Below are 19,354 nucleotides of genomic sequence, written 5' to 3'. Positions count from 1 at the left end.
GCCATTCTGGCCAGTGTAAGATGGTATCTCTGAGTTGTTTTGAGCTGCATTTCTCTGATGGCTAAGGATTTTGAGCTCTTTCTTAAATGTCTTTCAGCCATTTTAGATTCCTCTGTTGAGAATTCTCTATTAAGTTCTGTGCTCTACTTTTTAATTTCATTGTTTGGTGTTTTGGTGGCTAGCTTCTTGAGTTCGTTGTATATTTTGGAAATCAGCCCTCTGTCAGATGAGGGTTGGTGAAGACCTTTTCCCATTCTGTGGGCTGCCGTTTTGTCTTATTGACTGTGTCCTTTGCCTTACAGAAGCTTCTCAGTTTCAGGAGGTCCCATTTAATTATAGATCTCAATGTCTGTGCTACTGGTGTTATGTTCAGGAAGCACTCTCCTGTACCAATACGTTCAAGGGTATCTCCCACTTTCTCTTCTAGAAGATTCAGTGTGGCTGGATTTATGTTGAGATCTTTGATCCATTTGCACTTAAGTTTTGTGCATGGTGACAGGTATGGATCTATCTGCAATCCTCTGCATGTCCGAATCCAGTTGTGCCAGCATCATTTGTTGAAGATGCTTTTTTCCATTGTATAGATTTAGCATCTTTGTCAAAAACCAGGTGTTCATAGGTGTGTGGGTTAATATCAGGACTTTCAATTTGATTCCATTGGTCTATCTGTCTATTTTTGTGCCAATACCAAGTTGTTTTTTAGGACTATGGCTCTATAATAGAGCTTGAAGTCAGGGATGGTGATGCCTCCAGAGATTCCTTTATTGTACAGGGTTGTTTTGGCTATCCTGGGTTTTTTGTTTTTCCATATAAAGCTGAGTATTGTTCTTTCAAAGTCTGTAAAGAACTGTGTTGGGATTTTGATGGGGACTGCATTGAATCTATAGATTGCTTTTGGCAAGATTGCCATTTTTACTATGTTGATTCTACCTATCCAAGAGCATAGGAGATCTTTCCATTTTCTGGTATCTTCTTTAATTTCTTTCTTTAAAGACTCAACGATCTTGCTGTACAGGTCTTTCACTTTTTTGGTTAGTGTTATCCTAAGATATTTTATGTTGTTTGTGGATATTGTGAAGGGTGATGTTTCTCTGATTTCTTTCTCATTATGTTTATCATCTGTATATACTAGGGCTACTGATTTTTTTTTTTTAGTTAATTTTGTATCCTGCTACTTTGCTGAAGGTGTTTATCATCTGTAGGAGTTCCCTGGTAGAGTTTTTTGGGTCACTATTTAGACTATCATATCATCTGCAAATAGTGAAAGTTTGACTTCTTCTTTTCCAATTTGTATCCCCTTGATCTCCCTTTGTTGTCTTATTTCTCTAGCTAGGACTTCAAGTACAATATTAAAGAGATATGGAGAGAGTGGACAGCCTTGATTGTTTCTGATTTTAGAGAAATCACTTTGAGTTTCTCTCCATTTAGTTTAATGTTGGCTGTTGGTTTGCTGCCCATTTTTTATTTAAGTTAGAAACAAGATTATTTTACATGCTAATCACAGTTCCCTGTCTCCCCTCCTCCCCTGCCCCTCCCCCAACTAACACCCTACCTATCCCATGCCCTTTCTGCTCCCCAGGGAGGGTGAGGCTTTCCATAGGGGGTCTTCAGAGTCTGTCATATCCTTTGGGATAGGGCTACACCCACGCTCTTGTGTCTAGGCTCAGGGAGTATTCCTCTATGTGGAATGGGCTCCCAAAGTCTATTCCTATGCTAGGGATAAGTACTGATCTACTACAAAAGGCCCCATAGATTTCTGAGGTCTCCTCACTGACACCCACATTCATGGGGTCTGGATCAGCCCCATGCTGGTTTCCCAGCAATCAGTCTGGGAACCAAGAGTTCCCCTTTGTTCAGGTCAGCTGTTTCTGTGGGTTTCACCAGTCTTGTCTGGACTCCTTTGCTCATCACTCCTTCTCTGCAACTAGATTCCAGTTCAGTGCAGTGTTTAGCTGAGGTGTCTGCTTCCACTTCTACCAGCTGCTGGGTGAAGGTTATAGGATGGCATATAAGTCAGTCATCAATCTCATTATCAGGGGAGGGCATTTAGGGTAGCCTCTCCTCTGTTGCTTAGATTGTTAATTGGCGTCATCATTGTAGATGTACAGACATTTCCCTAACGCCCATCAGTTCCATCTTAATTATTCATTTACCATTGCTAAGTTCACTTTTATCATCAATTCAATGTTGGAGCCAAAGTAGTATATTAAAAATAAAATATTGCTTAAATTAACTTTTTCAATATATCAAGACAGAAAAACTGTGAGAAGAGGCATGCATGTCTAGCAAAATGACTATGATGATAACTTTTCTTATGGGAATCTTATAAAGTAGCTTGTTGTCATCACTGGCAGGGAATCTTTATGACAGATACTATATATGTGTTTGCAGATTTTTCCCCTCTTACCATTACATTTTTTGTCATAGGTAAAGGGAGAGAAAATTGACTATTTGATCTCCATCCTCTCTATAATAGACTACTATTTGAGTGTAGCAGCTGATAAGGGATCTCTGTCATACCTATCTGAAGCAGTGCCCTACTTCTGCTGTCCATGGATGTGGATACATCAGCCTACATCTAGAAAGCATGACTTCTGTTGTGTGTAGACGGTAGTCAGGTAGTCAATCTCATTGATTTTTTTTTTCAACACTGCAGCCTTAAGCAGCTTTAAGAGTGTTTTTTTTTTTTTTTTTTTTTTTTTTTTTTTTTTTTTTTTTTTTTGGCTCCAGGTTGCTGATCTTTTCAAAGCTCTGCTATTTCTTCCCACTTAGCCTCTGAGATAACAGGGTAAATTGCAATTAACAGTCACACACTGAGGTGTTGGGGAGACATTATTGAAAATGTTTGGATAGTCCATCAACACACTGTGGATGTAGCTGAGTATCTCTTTGGAGAGACTAGAATATCTAATCTCATAAGCTGCCCAAGGTCTCAATATGAGTTAGTGGCAGAGTTGGGACTAGAGGCCAGGAATGATAATAAATTCTTTCTTTCCTTTTACTAGTGTTTCTTGAAGTGTGAATCTGCCCCTTAGGTGAGTGGTTTTCCTAGGAGGAAAGGACTAAGGGCAGACTATCCTAAGCCTGCTACCATGGGAGTCAGGTTAGAATAGCACAAATGGCTTTTTCTTCTGAGAGCCAGCACTTCCCTGTGGACACCTCAGTCTTTCCCTACCAATCCCCTTGGCTAACAAAGAGGAAACATTTGTGGCTCACCCTCTTCTGGGCTCTCATAAAACTCTTTTGTCTTCATTGTACTAGTTGTCAGCCTTATGTTCTGTTGCTGCTGACTTTCTGTCTGAGATAGAAAAATGCTCTAGAACAACAAAAACAACAAAAAAGGAACCTCTGTAATAAAAAAGGTACCAAGTAAATAACAGTGGGTTATAAATAAACTAGGGTGGGCACCCAGTGCGTCTCCTATTGGTAAATGCAATGACTATCTAAAGCTGTGAAAATACTTTATTCAACTCTGCCCTTTAGAATGTTCAACACTCTTAGACAAAGAGGATATAGATGAAGCCCATCATTCTTCTTATTCATAGAATAAGTAGCTAGAAAAGCAACTAGGAACCCTGAAAGGAAAACAAAGAACCAGCCATGCACTGAAGATCAATTCAAATGTGCCAACGGTCTCATTATTGATGGCTTATAAAACTGACCAGAGAAGCCAGGGAGTTTGATTAGCAACCACTGTTAGGTATTTTTGCCTATATCCTGAATCATAAGCCGTGCCCTGTTGCACTTGTGGAGGACAAAAACTAGTTTTGCTTTTTAGGTACTGTTTCTCTGTCTGAAGATTATATTTTAGTCCTTATTCTCCTCTTTCTGTTCTCCCCCTAAGAAGTTCTCTGATTACCTTATTATTCAATTAGAGGAAGTACATGGAGGAAAGAGATGGCAAGATTCAATTTATCCAACATTTCCCTACTGTTACTACATTTTAAAGATTAGCATGTGTGGCTAACTGAAATGGGATATTAAAGCTATTTATCAAAAAGGAGATTAGGACTTTCCACATTTCAAACCTGTAATTTCCCCATGGCATGTGGACACACAGACACGATGCACTAAATTACATGATTTAGGTGATTTCCTTATCTTTTGCCACGAGTCTCCTGGTATCAATTAATTCGTTTTCCTGCTCCTTGAAGCAGCCATTTACTCACAGCTATGCTATCCAAGGATCCAGAGCTCTGAAGACTGGCTCCTGATGGCCTGAGGTGAACCTGCCTCTCACCAACATCTTCCCGGTGATCTCTCTGTGGCCTTCCTCCTACAGGTCAATGTGTTTCCTGTGGATAGCTCCTTCTGGAGAGAATGGACTCTCATTTAGAGGGAAGTGGGGAGATGGAGGAGCAGTCATTGTCTGGTGACTTAAGGGCAGTTAGAGTCAAATGTTTGAAAAATGGACCTCTGAATCTGTGGAGGTTTTGCAGAGTGACTGGAAAGACTGCATACTGATAGGTAAAAATATTGAGAAACCAAGAAAAATATGCTGCTGATATTCCTGCTAATAAAAAGACTGCATTGCTAAATGCAGGGCCAGCAAGGTTAATGATGATACATTCCTTTTTAGTACCAAAGATTAACATGATAACTTGCATATTAAAGTTAATTCAGACACACTGGTAATGGAGGAGGCATACAAAATTAATTTCTACAGCACCTCATAAATTTTCACCCCTCCATCTCCTTTGGCTTACACTTCGTCTATGCAGGTATTGCATGCATGACCTGAGTGGGCATATTTCAGCCATGGGGTATGCTTGGCCCTTGAACAATGTGGGGAGCTTGAGTATGTTCCTTTCAGTCCTTATACTGCTAGCCTTCTGCTGGGTCTTTCCCTGCTGGGATGCATATACTTCATCATCTTCCAAGTTCCAGTTTGGCAGGGGGCTTGTGAATCATTAATGAGACTCTGAGGCTGAGTTGAAATGAGAAGGAAGGTGGAAGGTGGGCCAGAGGAGGGAAGAGCCTTTCCCTCTCCCAGCAGCAGAGAACTCTCCAAATGCTGTTGGGGAAAGCATCTTTGGGTAACTGAGTACTGTCTTCCTCTCTGTTAAGTACCAAGGTCTAGTGGAGCCCAAACATGAAGATCATAGGGTTTGAAAGATGAATGGAGGTGTGTCAGTTCTGGTACTATGCCCTGGCTAACTTCCCCGACCTCTTGAAAGAAAGATTTTATAATACCACCAAACATAAAGTAATACATGTGCCCACTTATTTATACATGTAGGTTACTGAGTATGCTGTATCTATATATGTTTGTTTTTTTATACAATTACAGAGATTTGATTTTAATGTAATTTATGTGTAAGAAAACATACACAACTTAAGTATATAGTCCTGGATTTTTTGGATATGTATTCTTGCATCTACCCACAATACATATCGATACAGTTCTATTACCTATACAGTGATATATAAGTATATTAAAAATTAAGTAATACTAACTCAGATGTTTCTGGTGCTTACTGCCAACCATGTGTGTGGCACTAAGTTCTTTGTGAGTAGGATTAGTGATGGTTAGTCCTGGCTGTCAACTTGAATGGCCTGAGAAGCACCCAGGAAATTTGAAAAGTGTAACTCCCCTGTGAGGGAGTTTGCAGAGAGAAGGGATCATATCAAAATTTAAACAAGTTATTGGGCAGTGGTGGAACTTTGGTGAGTGTGGTCTAGTTGACGGAAATGGGCCCCTGTGGGTTGAGCCTTGAGGGTTGTACCTGATCCCTGGTCCCACTTTGCTACTCTCTCCTTCCTGGATGTCATGCCAAAGTTTTGCTTGCCCTGACCTTCTGCCACCATGGCCCTGTCTCACCACAGGCCTAAAAGTAATGGAGTTAGCTCTCCATGGACCAAAAACCTAAATAAGTCCTTTATCCGAGTGCTGCTGTCTTTGCAGGAATTTGTTATTGTTACTGAAAAGGCTGGTTAGCACACTATTGTTTTCCATCTTACAAACTTGTTTTGGGAGTGCTGATTTTACCCCATTGTGTAGATGGGGAAACAGATATAGAGGGGTTAAGAAGTTTTCCCAAGGTATAAATATGGTTACTACCCTGTTCCCATACTCTCCTTAAGTATAGATTGTATTGTATGTGTCACTCGGCCTGTTATTAAGAACCTCTGAGGGACACAAGTAGAGCCTGCTTGATGGCTGCCATTTCTCTCCATCCCTTTTCTTCTTGTCTTCTGCACCTTCCTGGATGCACATGGACAATCGGGTGATGCTGAAATACTGACAGAGTGCCCTGGAGAGAGCAGGCTCTTTTCTCCCTGTCCTCGTCAGGAGGCACACAGACAGAATTGTGACAGTAGCCATTGACTGGTGTGTTAAACAAACAAACAAACAAACAAACAAAAAAACCCGCTGTTCAGCTCCCACCCAGCTAGCATTACCTGGAAACATGACAATGTTTAAGCCTTGGTCTTGAGCTGGTCTAAGCATCTGAGTGAAAATCACCAATGCTTCTGAGCACCTGTAACACTCATCCCCATTATGCTTCAAGTACGGCTTCCCCCTTTCCCTCCCTCCTCCTTATTTCCTCTGCATCTTCTTCCACCTCTTCATTTCCTCTCTTCCTTTCCCTTCTGCTTTGTTTCATTTTTACCCTTTAGTTGCCTCCCCCTTCCCTCTTTGCCCTTCTCCTCATTTCATCATGGTGGCCACCAAATAAATCCAGGTAGCCCTTCTGCTAATACTATCGCAGTTTTCTGCTATGAATTCTTGTTGGTGGGAAATGGCCACTTTCATTGTGTCATTCATGTAATTAAAAGAAATTAAACTGGTATCTACCCATTATTCATAGATGTATTTAACCACTAGGGCCTTTGGCATCCCCATCAGGTTCTCAAGCTATTTCCATAGCAGTATTTATTCTATTCCCTTCCATATTCTATTCTTTCTGCTCATCAGCCGGAGGGCCCCCGCCCCCCTCCTTCACTTTCTTTTCCTCTCTCTGGCATCACATTTGGTTTGACCAGGATCACATCTGTCCTTATCACCTGTGTCCTGGGCTTGACCATATGGATAGCTGTGTAGTACATAATGGTTCTCTGTAGTCGATGAAGTGCCAAAGACTAGCAACTCAGTCATGATACCTCTTTCCTTTGTTTTTCACTTTATTCAATTTGATCCGTCTATCATAGGAGCTGATGACGCAATTGAGTGAGCTGCCAGCACCTGCTTTTCTTTGGTTCTTTGCGGAATGAGCAGTGTACTGTCTGAAATTAAAGGCAGCTGATCACTACCTGAGTTAGTGTAGAACAGTAGTTTCAGAACATTAATGTTCAAATTCAGTATGAAGAGCTTTCTTTTCAAACTTTAATGTCAGAAAAACCTGTGTTTACTGAGGGGACAAAAGTTCTCTTGTTCAAAGACCTCAATAGTTTGGCTGTATCTCTTCATTGCCTCAAGGAGGGTGGCTTGGGCCTGTGTGTTCACCTTTCCTGCCCTCTGACATCTTCTCTCCTTTTTATTCTTTTTGGATTAAGGCAGCATATGAAGAAGTACATATAGCTAATAATGAATATATGAACAAGTAATGCCCCAAATAAAATATTAATATTAGTTTCATAGGAGTACAATTTGAGATTCATCCTCAGGGACTGAACATAATTGGAAATACAGTGTGTTTCATTGTGTGTGGTTTTCATACTGTTCCTGTCAGTTGACTGCTTCTTTCTTTATTATACTCAGACTGCCCTGAGGGTGAGGACTGTATATCCTTGTTGCTTTGTGCAGAGAGCTCATTACAAGTCGTTGTGGGATATTTATTCTCCTCACTTTCTTCTGTTCCATACTTTCCCAAGTTCCTCTTCCATTGCTTTCACAGTCCAAGCAGAACCTCTTTGATTCTCTTATTTAAATACTAGGCCTAATTGTGTGGTTCATTAAATCACTCTTTGCTTTGGACTCTCTGGGGCAGGATGCATAGGGGCTGGTGGCTCTGATACTCAAATACAAAAAAAAACAATAAGAGGCCCTGCCCCTGGCAGGTGGGGGGGGGCTCTGCTCCCCACTTTCCTAGTCTACACTTAGAAAAGAAAGGCTGGAGGATAATCCTCTTATTTCCATATTTATTCCTAGGGAGGAAAATGGTATTTTTTTTAGACCTTCCCTTTTGAAGTTCTAGCTTGTTTGAGGCATGTGACATGTCTCAGATTTCCCTTCATAATAAACAGTGGTGGGTTTAAAAGTGTGGAGCTGTAAGTGCAGAGGCCCCAGCCCACCCTTCTTTGCAGCTGAGGTAGGGAGGAGAGAGGAGGGAGAGGGAGCCAGAGGATGATTGAAAACAATTACCATTTCATTTCACCAATGCTTGAATCCAGGAGCATTTTCTCATTTAATTCTCTGAAACCAAGAGCCCCTCTGTTAGTCTTAAAATGCAAACAAGAGGCTTTTTTAACGTGCGATTTTCCCAGAAATGGAATAATAGTGCTCCTATTGATCCAGAACATCGCTGTCGGGTTTTGTTCTTTTTGATATTTGTAAGTTTGGTGATGGCAGTAGCAGAGGGCTCCTGTATGGCTTGAGGACTGTCTGTAAGTGGCATTATTACTCTAAGTTCCAAAGAGCAGTGTAAGAGGCACTCAGAGAGAGCTTGCCTGAGCCCATTGCAGTATGTCCCCACACAGAGAAGGAGAGGGAAAATGCAAAGCACATGTTGCAATCATTTCAATTTATACCCACATTTCAGAGCTCGGTTCTCTAGGGTTTGTATTTTCCCCTCCACACACACAATGTACCTTGAAAGATGCAGCTGATCACTCCTGTCCACTTCATCCAAGTGTGACTAGTCCAGGCATTTGGTGAAGGCCCAGCACACTCCACTGTGGACCCAAAACTTCTTAGACTTGGCATCAGATCTGGATGCCTCATTACACAGAAGAGCTGCACTAGAATGTGGACCATGTTGCATTTGAATCATCTCATGAAAGAGGCATTTGAAACCCCATCTGTGGGGGAAGAGAAGTGTCCTCTCCAAGGTTACACAGCTGGGCAATAGTAAGGTTGGTGTTCAAACCTAGGTCTTTCAAGCCTGACTCCAGAGCTCTACACATTTCTTCATACCTCTCTTGGTAATAAGGCAAAACCACAAAAGGATAAGATGTCACCAGAAAGAATGACCACAGGAAGTAGCGAAGGTGAGGAAGACGGCATACAATTCTCCTCCTTCATCCCACAGTCCCCAGATATGACCACCTCATTTCCTTAAGGATTACAGAATAAATAATACTGTAATACCCAGGGTCCTGAGAGTAGCCCTAGATTCAGACAGACAAGGTCACTTCTGCCATTAGGAGACACTCATAGTTCACCTCACACTTATTAGGACCCCACTACATGGTGGAGATTGTGCAGTAACTATGGGAGATGTAGCTCGATTGCAATTGGATATTTCTCCCTAGTTTCTCAGGTCTACTGGGAAAAAAGGTACCAAACTAAGCAGAAGTCACAATTGATGTTCACTGAGTGGGATGAGATAGGAAGACTCAAAGTCAACATTCCACTCTCCTCTTTTCTCCTAATAGCTATGTCCCTCATTAAAATATATCTGTCACAATGTCCCCTCCTGCTGAGGAAGCCCTGTTCAAGTATGTTACTACAGACTAACTTACACAAAATTGCAGAGTTAGAGTCCCTGGTTAGGGAGAGTTGGGGATTCATGGATACATGGGTGCAGGTGTGTCCAGAGGGGACAGGCTGTGGGGAGGGGATTGGGGAACTCTGTGCTGTGTGGTACATGGGAGAGGCAGCAAGTCAAGAAGACTTAGCTATGGAGGGTTGTGGGGGTGGCTGACTGACTGTCCCAGATGCTTATGGATGGGGCTGAGTTGCATGTATCATTAATTTGGAGCCAAATATGGTAGAGAAATGTCAGAGCCAGCTCATGGCATTCAAAGGGCTACAGAGCATACCTCTACTAAGTGTCTTTGAGGTGCTGCAAACTGTTTCCCCAGAATCAGCCAGGACAGAGGTAACTCAGTTCAGCTCCAAGTTCTCCTAGCTTGGGAGGTGGGTGAGACAGGGTTGTTTACCATGTGGTGCTACTCTCACCCAGCATAGCATGGCAAATGAGCATAAAGAGCATGTCCAGTTGTGGAACAAACTCAGCTAGCCTGAGTTGCAAGTTTGTTTTCCTAAAAGTATCCTCTTTGGAGCTGTGTGGTTTGATGTACAAACTTCAGAGAAGGAGCAGGTTAGCAGTTGCAGTGGGGTGGGTCAAGCTAAAAGCACAAGGACCTGTTTAGAATATGATTGTCCCAACAGCTTTGGAAAGTGTGATGACAGGCTGTCTCTGCAGCAGCCACTTTGCACCTCCTGGGAGGTGTTCATGGGAGCCTTTCATTACTTGCTAGCTGAAGCAAGAGGCTCTGTGATTAGATCCTAATTTGATAAGTTCTGTAAGGAATCTGTTGCTTAGTACCCAACACTCAAAGGTGCCAATGTTTACTACCTGTGTACCAGTCCATCAACAGGCTGTATTGACCCAGCTTCCAAAACCTAGCCTAAATCAGCCCATATTCTGCCCCCGCCCCCATTGCTGTTAACAAACAAAAACACCAAGCTTTCTATCTTCTCTCATCTGCACTGCTACAGCAAGGGGGTGGAATAGTTCACGTGCTGTGAGTTTTAGAGTGCTGTTTTCTGGGTTTAAATCAGCTCTGCCATGGCTAGCCTTTAGATTTAATCAAATTTTTGAATGACTCTGAACCCTTGTCCATAGAAGAGGTATGAGATTCTGTACTTTAGGAAGAAAGGCAGGGAGAGAGTAGTGGCTTGATACTCCTCCCTTTCCTCTTTACAAAGTCTCCAGAAAAGCACAGACACAAACCGTACTTACTTCTATGTACCAAAGCTTGCTTATTACTTTGTGCTAATCAAATCCTTACCATAGCCCAGATGAGCTCTGCCCCCCTCCCTCTCCAAACTTTCTGTCCCATGTCACATTCTCCCCCTTTCTACAATCTAGCCATATCTGTCTCCAGGCAAATATCTAATATCAAATCTGCACCGAGAGCTGTGGCCTACTGTTTCCTCTGCTCCCAAATGCTCTGCCCTGAGATCTTTGCTTGCTCTTCTCACTATATCCATTTCACATCAGCTCTGGATTTAGTCTCAGAAACCTCCTTGGTGGTATCCAGAAAATGGTCCTTCCACCTAGGTTCTCCATAGCTTGTTTACCAGATCTTGTGTCATAACCTCTCCTCCATTCTCTGCCTAGGAGCACAGCCAGAGCCTGCTCCTAAGGTTGCCTCCCTGGAGGGAGCCTGCTTTAACCTATAGACTTGGGCTGTCCATCTCCTGGGTTTGAATACCCTAGGTCCTCTGTCCCCCTGGGCTTACCTTCTGAGAGGCTACCGGAGGTCTGGAGTATTATGCCCTATTTTTCCTGTTCCCCATGTGTCCCCCCTTCTCCACTCCTGTTCCAGGTTTTGCTGGGACAAGCAAACTTTATCTTGAAACTTGATAGTGCAGAAGCCACTCATGAGTTTCTTTCTTTGTTTATCATGGCCTATGGAAGAGAAAATCTGTGAAAACAGTGCTTGTCACAATAAGTAGTCATCAACTATGTACTTTTGTATGTGTATATACCCAGTAAACAATGTGTGATGTACATGACATACACAAAGGACACATGCATACTACAGACATATATCTCATGCAATATATAAACTGCCAGAGATTCCAAATGTATATATAATAACTGTGACTTGAGGGATACATCTATATCACCTCCTCTTAAAAATTCCTACAGCTTGGAGCTGGGGAAATGGTTCAGAGGCTTGTGTCTGCCACACAAGCTTGAGGACCTGAGTTAGAATCCTAAGAATGTGTGCAAAGCAATGGGAGTGACAGCGCACACTTGAACTCCAGTCCTGTAGGCAGAGATAGAGGATCCCAGCTACCCATTCTTGCCAAATCAGAATCTGAGTTCCAGTTGGAGAATAATAAAGACACATGACATTAACCTGATGAAGGCACTTGGGGGTGAGAGAGGAGCAGGGAGAGAGAGAAGGAGAAGTACAAAGTTTCAGTGATTTTGTGTCAGTTCTTCTTTCCTACTATGGCTGTGCTTCTTTCTAGAATATCCAGTCATTATAGGACTTTTGCTTGTAAAAATCCCATTTTATGTTCACTGTAAAAATATATGTGACAGAAGCTTACAAGCCTTGAATGTTAAATATATGTGATCAAAATGAGAGCTTGTTTTAGAATGTCAGTGAGTGGCCAGAATAGAGCCAGAAAATCATGTCTCTTCTGGAGAGTCCAATACTACCTAATTTGGACTGCTTCTACTAAGATTTCTGAAGCTGCCTTAGCCATTGCTGAATTCTATGATCTCTAAATACTCTATATAGCCTGTGCTGTCTGGCTGGGGAGGCATATTTTGGCCCATAGGTGGGGAGATGTACACCATGGTGAGGGCTAGAGGGGCAGTGATGATCTGGATGTTGTAATTAGGTGTGTTTTCTGGGAGTGATCCAGGAGTTGCCACTGACAAATGAGTTGGGGGCAATGTTAGGAGAATTGCACAAGGCTTGTAACCTGATCTGGAATATAAAGTTTGTGGGTAGTTATCGATTTCCCTCAGTGGGTGGAATGTGTTTGCTTTGTGACACTCTGCTGGAGAAGAGAGGTTGGGAGAACAAATTGCTGACTGTCAGAGTCGTGCTGTGTCTATGGAGTGCCTCCTTCTAGTGTAGCTGATCCAGCCAAGTGGCCTTTCACATCTGTGGATGGTCTGTGAGCCCAAGGGGAAAAGGCAGCTACGCGAAGCTGAGCCCTGCTTATTGGGTTCATCCCTACCCAGCAGAGCTGGGGTTTTAATCAAGGGCTTTCCCATTGTGCCAAAGCACACTGGGGAGGCAGAGTGAGCCTTGACAGCCACAAGCCCTTGAGTTCCCCAAGAGGGTTAAACTGAGCTGAATTCACTTCCCAGTCAATAGGAACTTTACCAAAGCCCAATGAGTTTCATCTTAAAGTCTGTGAAATATTGAGTAGGACTGGAGAGATGATTAACTAGTGCTGGTGACAAAGTGAAAGGCTGTCTTGGAATGAAATGACAGGTATAGACACTACAGTCAGTCTTACAGAGCTGGGTAACCATGTTAAGATACAGTTGGACAACACACAACCAGGTGCTGTGTCTAACCCCTTCTCTGAGTTCACCAATCTCTAGAATGTTCCACGGATCCCCACATGATAGTCTGAAGCTGTAGCTGAGATCAGAGACTAGGACATGTTTCTTCATTGAGGACATGAGGTACCAAGCCTTACCTTCTTAGTTTGAGAGATTTATTTGCATCTTTTTCTCTCTCTCAACCTTATTTTCAGAAGAGAAGGATCATCACTTCTTATTGTATGCATTGTGTGGTATCCAGAGGCTCCTGATGACACCCACTGTGTCCTGGAGTGAGTGCCTAGACACAGGCCTTGTGCTGGTGTAGAACTTGTACCTCTCAAAAATCTGGAAGGATGATGCTGTACCCCATCTAATGGGGAGAAGTTCAGAATGCATGATGATTAGCATCTGTTGTCCTCATTTGGACCTCAGCTTCATTCCTGGAATGATCAGTAAAAATCACATTGTCTATCCAGTTCAAAAGATAATGACTTAGTGTGATTCCTGATAAGATACAAGTACACTCTAGGCACTACAGGGACACAGGGGAGAGTCAACCCAGTCAGAATGGAAGAAAGCTGTCCTAGAGGAACTGGCCTCTAAGTTCAGACCTAGAAGGCAAGAAACTGTCAGGTGAAGGGTATTCCTGGCAAAGAAAGCATTGTGTAGAAAGATTCATAAGCAAAGAATGATGATAGGTAAGGTGGAGAGGGAGGTGGAGGAGCAACTGGAGAGGTTAATATAGGGTCTCACAAAGGGCCTGTAGATACACCAAAAGGGCTATAAGATACCCTAGGAGCAACTGGAAGTCACTGAGGAATTTCTGGGCTGCAGTCACTCTGTCTAGAGAGAAGAGCGATATCTTGGGACATGTGACTCAGAACATGGAATCAGCTGATTCATGACAGGTTGGATGTTGATATTGAGAAAGGGCAGAATCAAAGGTGGTATCCCAGTTTTCTGGGTTGACTATGGCAGGGTTTCTTCTTCACTCTGAGAGGAAGCAGAAGAGGAAAGATTCGAGGAAAGATGTCATGTGCAGATGTAAAACACTTTCTCTGGAGCTCAGGCTGTGGCTGTGGTCACAGAAGCAATTTTGGCTAAATGCTCTTCAAGGTGGTCTTTCAAAGAGGGCACAGACTCTCCTTTTTGTTCTTTCACTGGCTGATGTTATAAGGAGCAAGCAAAAGAAAAGACAGTCTTATTTGAAGTGTTCTTGGGTGATAACACACTGAAAAGGCACATCCTGCTTCAAAAGGCTATGACATCCGGTAGGCAACACCACCCACCATAGATCAAATTTTCTTGAGAAAGAAAAAAAAGAGGAAAACTGAGTCCAGGAATGCTGCATTTTCTCCTACAGTCACTTGGACCCAAGAAACTTTCGATTAAAACACAGAGAGTTTAACTACACAGACTCCTCAGTAGTGGTCTGAATTACAATTTGGATTTGACGCCTGATGGCAGATCGCCCAGCCTTTGTCAGCATGGGTACCTGAGGCAGCATATTCACATGGATGCGGGTCTGTGATCCTCATTATCTTTGCCTACAAAGATTGATTTAAGGCTTTGCAAGCTCTGTTTTTTAAACCATTTGTGTCTGTTTGCTTGACAATCAAGCAATGATTTAGAAATGCTGCTTCCTGAAGCTTCACTGGCTAATGTAATTTCACAGCTCCAATTACAAACCAGAAAAATTATTTCATCCCCAAATAGGGGAGCCAGACATTTCTGAGAAATCAGAGTTAACAAGAAGACGAAGTCTTTTCTGCAAAGCTGGCCACAGTATTGATGGCTTCCTTGGTGAGACTTTTGCTGAGTCTCAGCATCTGCAGCCTCCATCATCCAGGGATGCTGGTCTTGCTAGTATGTAAAGCTGACACCTTTCAGATTGGATGGATTGCTGCTTCTGCAGGCATCTAATCTACTCTAGTGCAAATGTCCACCTGTCTGGCCTGTCCCTGGCACTTCTATGAACCTGTATTTTATGTGGTCATAGCATTTTGGATGAGGCTTTAACAATGATTTGATTCAACCCTTTATCTGACCCTTCATCTCAATATCCCAGTGCGTAGACGGCTACCAGGTATTTGAACACTACTAGGGATGGAGAGCTTATCACCAGATTTTTTTAAAAAAGAGAATATGCCACTTTAATTCAGTTTTAAGTAAGATTTGAAATCCAGTTGCTTCCCATGGAGATCATTAGTGTTTAAAATCTTTCACCAGAATTGTTACTTGGATCTAGATCTTTGAAATGAGACTGGATAGTGCTAACAGAATGAGAACTTTAAGGCAAACACCCACATCTGTGCTATGGCTACTCCTAACTGCTGGGAAGTACAAGTCTAAGTGTTTATTTCTTCTTTGTTTCATCATTTGCACAAGTCTTACCTCCTTTGGCTTGGGTACCGATGATTGGTTGGCTGCAGTCATTCATTTCCACTTCAAGATAGTGTCTGCACATAGAGAACCCCAGTAACTGTAGTTGAGTGACTGCCTGGCTAAATGAATGTGAGTTAGTTAAATTGCACAAATGGAGTAATCTTTTCTCTGACCTGAATTCTTCTTCCTGCAGGTCCAATGATCCCATTTTACAAATGATTTCAAGTTGTAGTCACAAAAGTCCTATTACATTGGTTTCCTCATCTTTTCTCTTTTGGATCTTAGGGACTGAGCCAAGAGCCTCATGTATGCTAAGCAGATGCTTTACCTGGCACTGCATTCCCAGTCATAGTCATATTTTAAACTCAAGATAACTGACCAGTGTTTCCCACCTTCCTTCAAGGTCTTTGGAGACCTTTGGCCTCAACAGAATATAAACATTTTATGTCAGAAGTAGGAATCTGGTATAACAATGAGGGACCAATGAACACGCCTTTTTTTATTGTCACACCTGGCTCACTACACTGGCAGCTGTGTGCTCTTTAGCTGCTGTAGTCATTCTATCTATTTCAGTGACAATGAATCTTCTCAAGGGGCATTTTGGAGACTTGTCTAGACAGCTGTGGAGGAAGACATTCAGCTGCACTGTATATCTCCTTTGTGAATTTACTTGCAGAATTAACTTTTGAAAAGAAGAGTGATGCTTATCTTCTGATGTTTAAAGATGGGAACAATGGTGAGGCATAACTGGGCCATGGAATATCCTCAAGTTGGGAGAATTATCCATGTTCTGAGGCAAGGTTTCTTGCCTGAAACGATCTCAGTTGGTTTTCCTGTCACATGTACCCGAACACCTAGGATTTCCTCTAACAAATCCAAAGTTTCAAAGTTGCAACTTAATATCCCCTTTTAAAATGGATTTTGAAGCAAATGTCTAAACAAACACGTAGGACGTTTCTTCTCTAGATCTGTGAGCAACAAAAACCTACTTTGGAAAAGTCACATCTAAACAAATGTATTCAGAAGATGAGTCATTCATAGACCCTGGAAAAGCTGCAGAACTAGTCATCAGGGAGGGCAGAGCTGGAGTAGTTCTAAAGAGGGAACAGAGGGTATGTGGCCTCCTCCATGCAAATGACAGTGAAACTCCATGAGGTCTGGATCTCCATGCAATGTTTCAGAGCACAGGCTGTGACCACTCAGGATCCATCACTTCCTACCTGTGCACACATAACATCAGCAAAATGGAGAGATAGTACTGCCTTCTCCTCCTGTGACCAGGAAGAATAACTGAGTCTTGCCAAATACTTCAAACGTTGCATTTAAATCTAGCATGCTGTAATCACACCTTATATGTTAGTAGTTAGTAATTCATCTGTTACCATTATAAACGGTTCCTTGAGATTCCCATGTCAGGACCCTATTTAGGACCCAGTGCTCAGCCCATATCCTGAGGAGTACAGGCCCCTTCCAACAGTTTCTCAGGGTTAGAGAGCCTGTGGTGGGATGTCTTGCCCAGAGTCAGTCAGGGTGCTGGCGGGAAGATGGGAGTGCTGGTGTCGGGGTGGAAAACAAGAACTGTGCTTGGCCTCTTGCTTCTTTACTGTGATTTCCTTTCTGCCCTTTTTTACTCTTCATTATGTTGGTTGAATTTTAAGTACCAAATGGCAAAGAACCACAGCTCATCCCATCAGAAACCTGGTGCCTCAAAAGATAAAGGAAATGTTCAACATCTAGTTGGATTGAATTTAAATGACATTCTGGTGTATATGATTCATGTCTTAGCTCAAGTGGCATCTGGCTGTGGATGGTTTGAAACACTTTTGGATCTTTTTTCCCCCTTAAATGTTTTGTTTTCCAGGGGAAATGTAGAGATAAAATTGTATAAGACTTCAGAACACTGCAGAAATGTCCTGAGACAGCACTGTCAGGCGAGATTCTCTTCTCTATGAGAGTTCTAGTTTATTCAATATGAAAGCAGTGTGCACAGGAGTCAAGTGGAAGGTTGTTCAATGTTTGTGTTGTTTGTAATTTGAAAAATGCCCAATAATAGGACTGTGGCCCCATAAAGGAAATATATCTGCGATTTGAGAATGTTATAGTAGTTAAATAATTAAGTTAGTTGTCACATGTAAAAATATAAAAATTGCTCTAAGGAATATTGGTAAGTGAATGGTATCAAGAGCCTAAGAAACATATGTAGCCATGCCTCATTTTCAAAGAGCAGATAGAGGCACTGTAGGATTCATTCTGCTTATATATGAAAAGTTATTACGCAAAGATCATGATAGTTTATAACCACAATATGATATGAATTAAAGTAAACATAAAATAAAAATGAGACTAGAATTTATACTGCAACATTTGAATGGTGTGTGTGTGTGTGTGTGTGTGTGTGTGTGTGTGTGTGTATGTATGTATGTATTTACACATTTAAACATACAAAATAAAATAGGTAGTTGATTCTAGGGAATGAGGGATTGGGAGAAACCAGAATTGTGAATTATATTCTAAGAAAATCTTCACCTAACCTTTAATACTTAATCCTTTTACAAGGAAAATATATTTGTTAATCATCACCTAATAAAAGATCATATAAATTGTTATTTAAGTTCTGTAATAATATAATTATAAATCTATCATAAGGGTCTATGTATTATAAGTATATAGAATATATATTTACTTATAATATAAAGGTGAATGCTTTAATGAGAAATGATAAAGAACAATATATTTTCCATATGTGTATATACTACATACATATACATATATGTAGTACATATATGAAGGAAAGAAAGGAAACTAAACAGGAATCACACATGCCTGTCACTACTTTGCTTCCAGAATGCCGGGACATTCTGCTTCCTGTCATTACCAAAGAGCTGAAGGAGCTGCTGGAGCAGAAGGATGATGGGCAGCACCAGGTCTTGGAGAAGAAGTACTGTGTGGAACTGCTCAACAGCATCTTGGAGGTCCTTAGCTGTCAGGATGCGGTGAGTCCTCAGGATGGGGTTGATGCTCTGGTCTCAGATCTGGGATCATTTGATGAAGCTATAAAACATTGATGCTGATGACAAGTATCTGAAATCCAAAGAGAGAAATCAACACCTGCTCCACAGGCTGACTATTGCAGTGGTATATCCCTCGTGGCCATGAATGATAGAGCTAGGATAGACAGCAATTAAGAGTGTGCATTTTATCATCCTGTGTCCTCGTGGACAGGTTTTTCCCCAAGTGCAGGCATGAAAGCCTCAGTCTTTCTAGGTGGTTTGCACATGTCTTGTCTGTTTCTGCATTCCTAGTTTTCAGGGCTGCCAGTGGGAGCTTATGGTCACGAGAACAAGCTCAGTGGTTTTCTCCCTGAGGGGCCTGAGTTTGGTGTCTCAGATGACCTCTTACAGTGATACAAATAGTCAAAACACTTCCTGAGGATGAAGAAATGCCTCAGGTGTTAAGAGTGCTGTCTGCTCTTCCAGTTAAATTGCTAGCACCCACATGGTGGCTCACAACCATAATAGGATCTGATGCCTTCTTCTGGCATTCAGGTAGACATGCAGAGCACTTATACATAAGATATAAATAAATTAAATTAAATTATAAAGACTCTTCCTGCTTCAGCCGATCTCACAGGGTCATGCTCCAGAGAAAGGATGTGGCATATGATGGGAGAGGGAAAAAGCTGAAACTGGGAAGCCAATGTGTGTTTTATTGTCATTGTTTAGTCATCCAGGGACAGACTTTGAGTGTAAATGTCTCAGTGGAATGCCGCAGACTTCTGAAGGACAGACCCTAGAAAGAGTGGTGCAGGCCGTGGGGCAGTGCTGAGACACAGCTCA

General features: G+C 42.0%; 1 protein-coding gene across 1 annotated transcript in view; it reads left to right on the top strand.

Annotated features, from left to right (window-relative positions):
* The window catches only part of Dock2 (dedicator of cytokinesis 2), a 377,575-nt gene that overhangs the window by 119,406 nt on the left and 238,815 nt on the right, over positions 1-19,354 (top strand). The window contains exon 26 of the mRNA XM_035448098.1: positions 18,363-18,511. Within this exon, the coding sequence (XP_035303989.1) occupies positions 18,363-18,511 (149 nt within the window). The remainder of the gene's footprint in view (positions 1-18,362; positions 18,512-19,354) is intronic.

Source organism: Cricetulus griseus, chromosome 7 (genome assembly GCF_003668045.3).
Source record: "Cricetulus griseus strain 17A/GY chromosome 7, alternate assembly CriGri-PICRH-1.0, whole genome shotgun sequence".
NCBI classification, from domain to species: Eukaryota; Metazoa; Chordata; class Mammalia; order Rodentia; family Cricetidae; genus Cricetulus; species Cricetulus griseus.
This window is presented reverse-complemented; position numbering and strand designations above follow the sequence as displayed.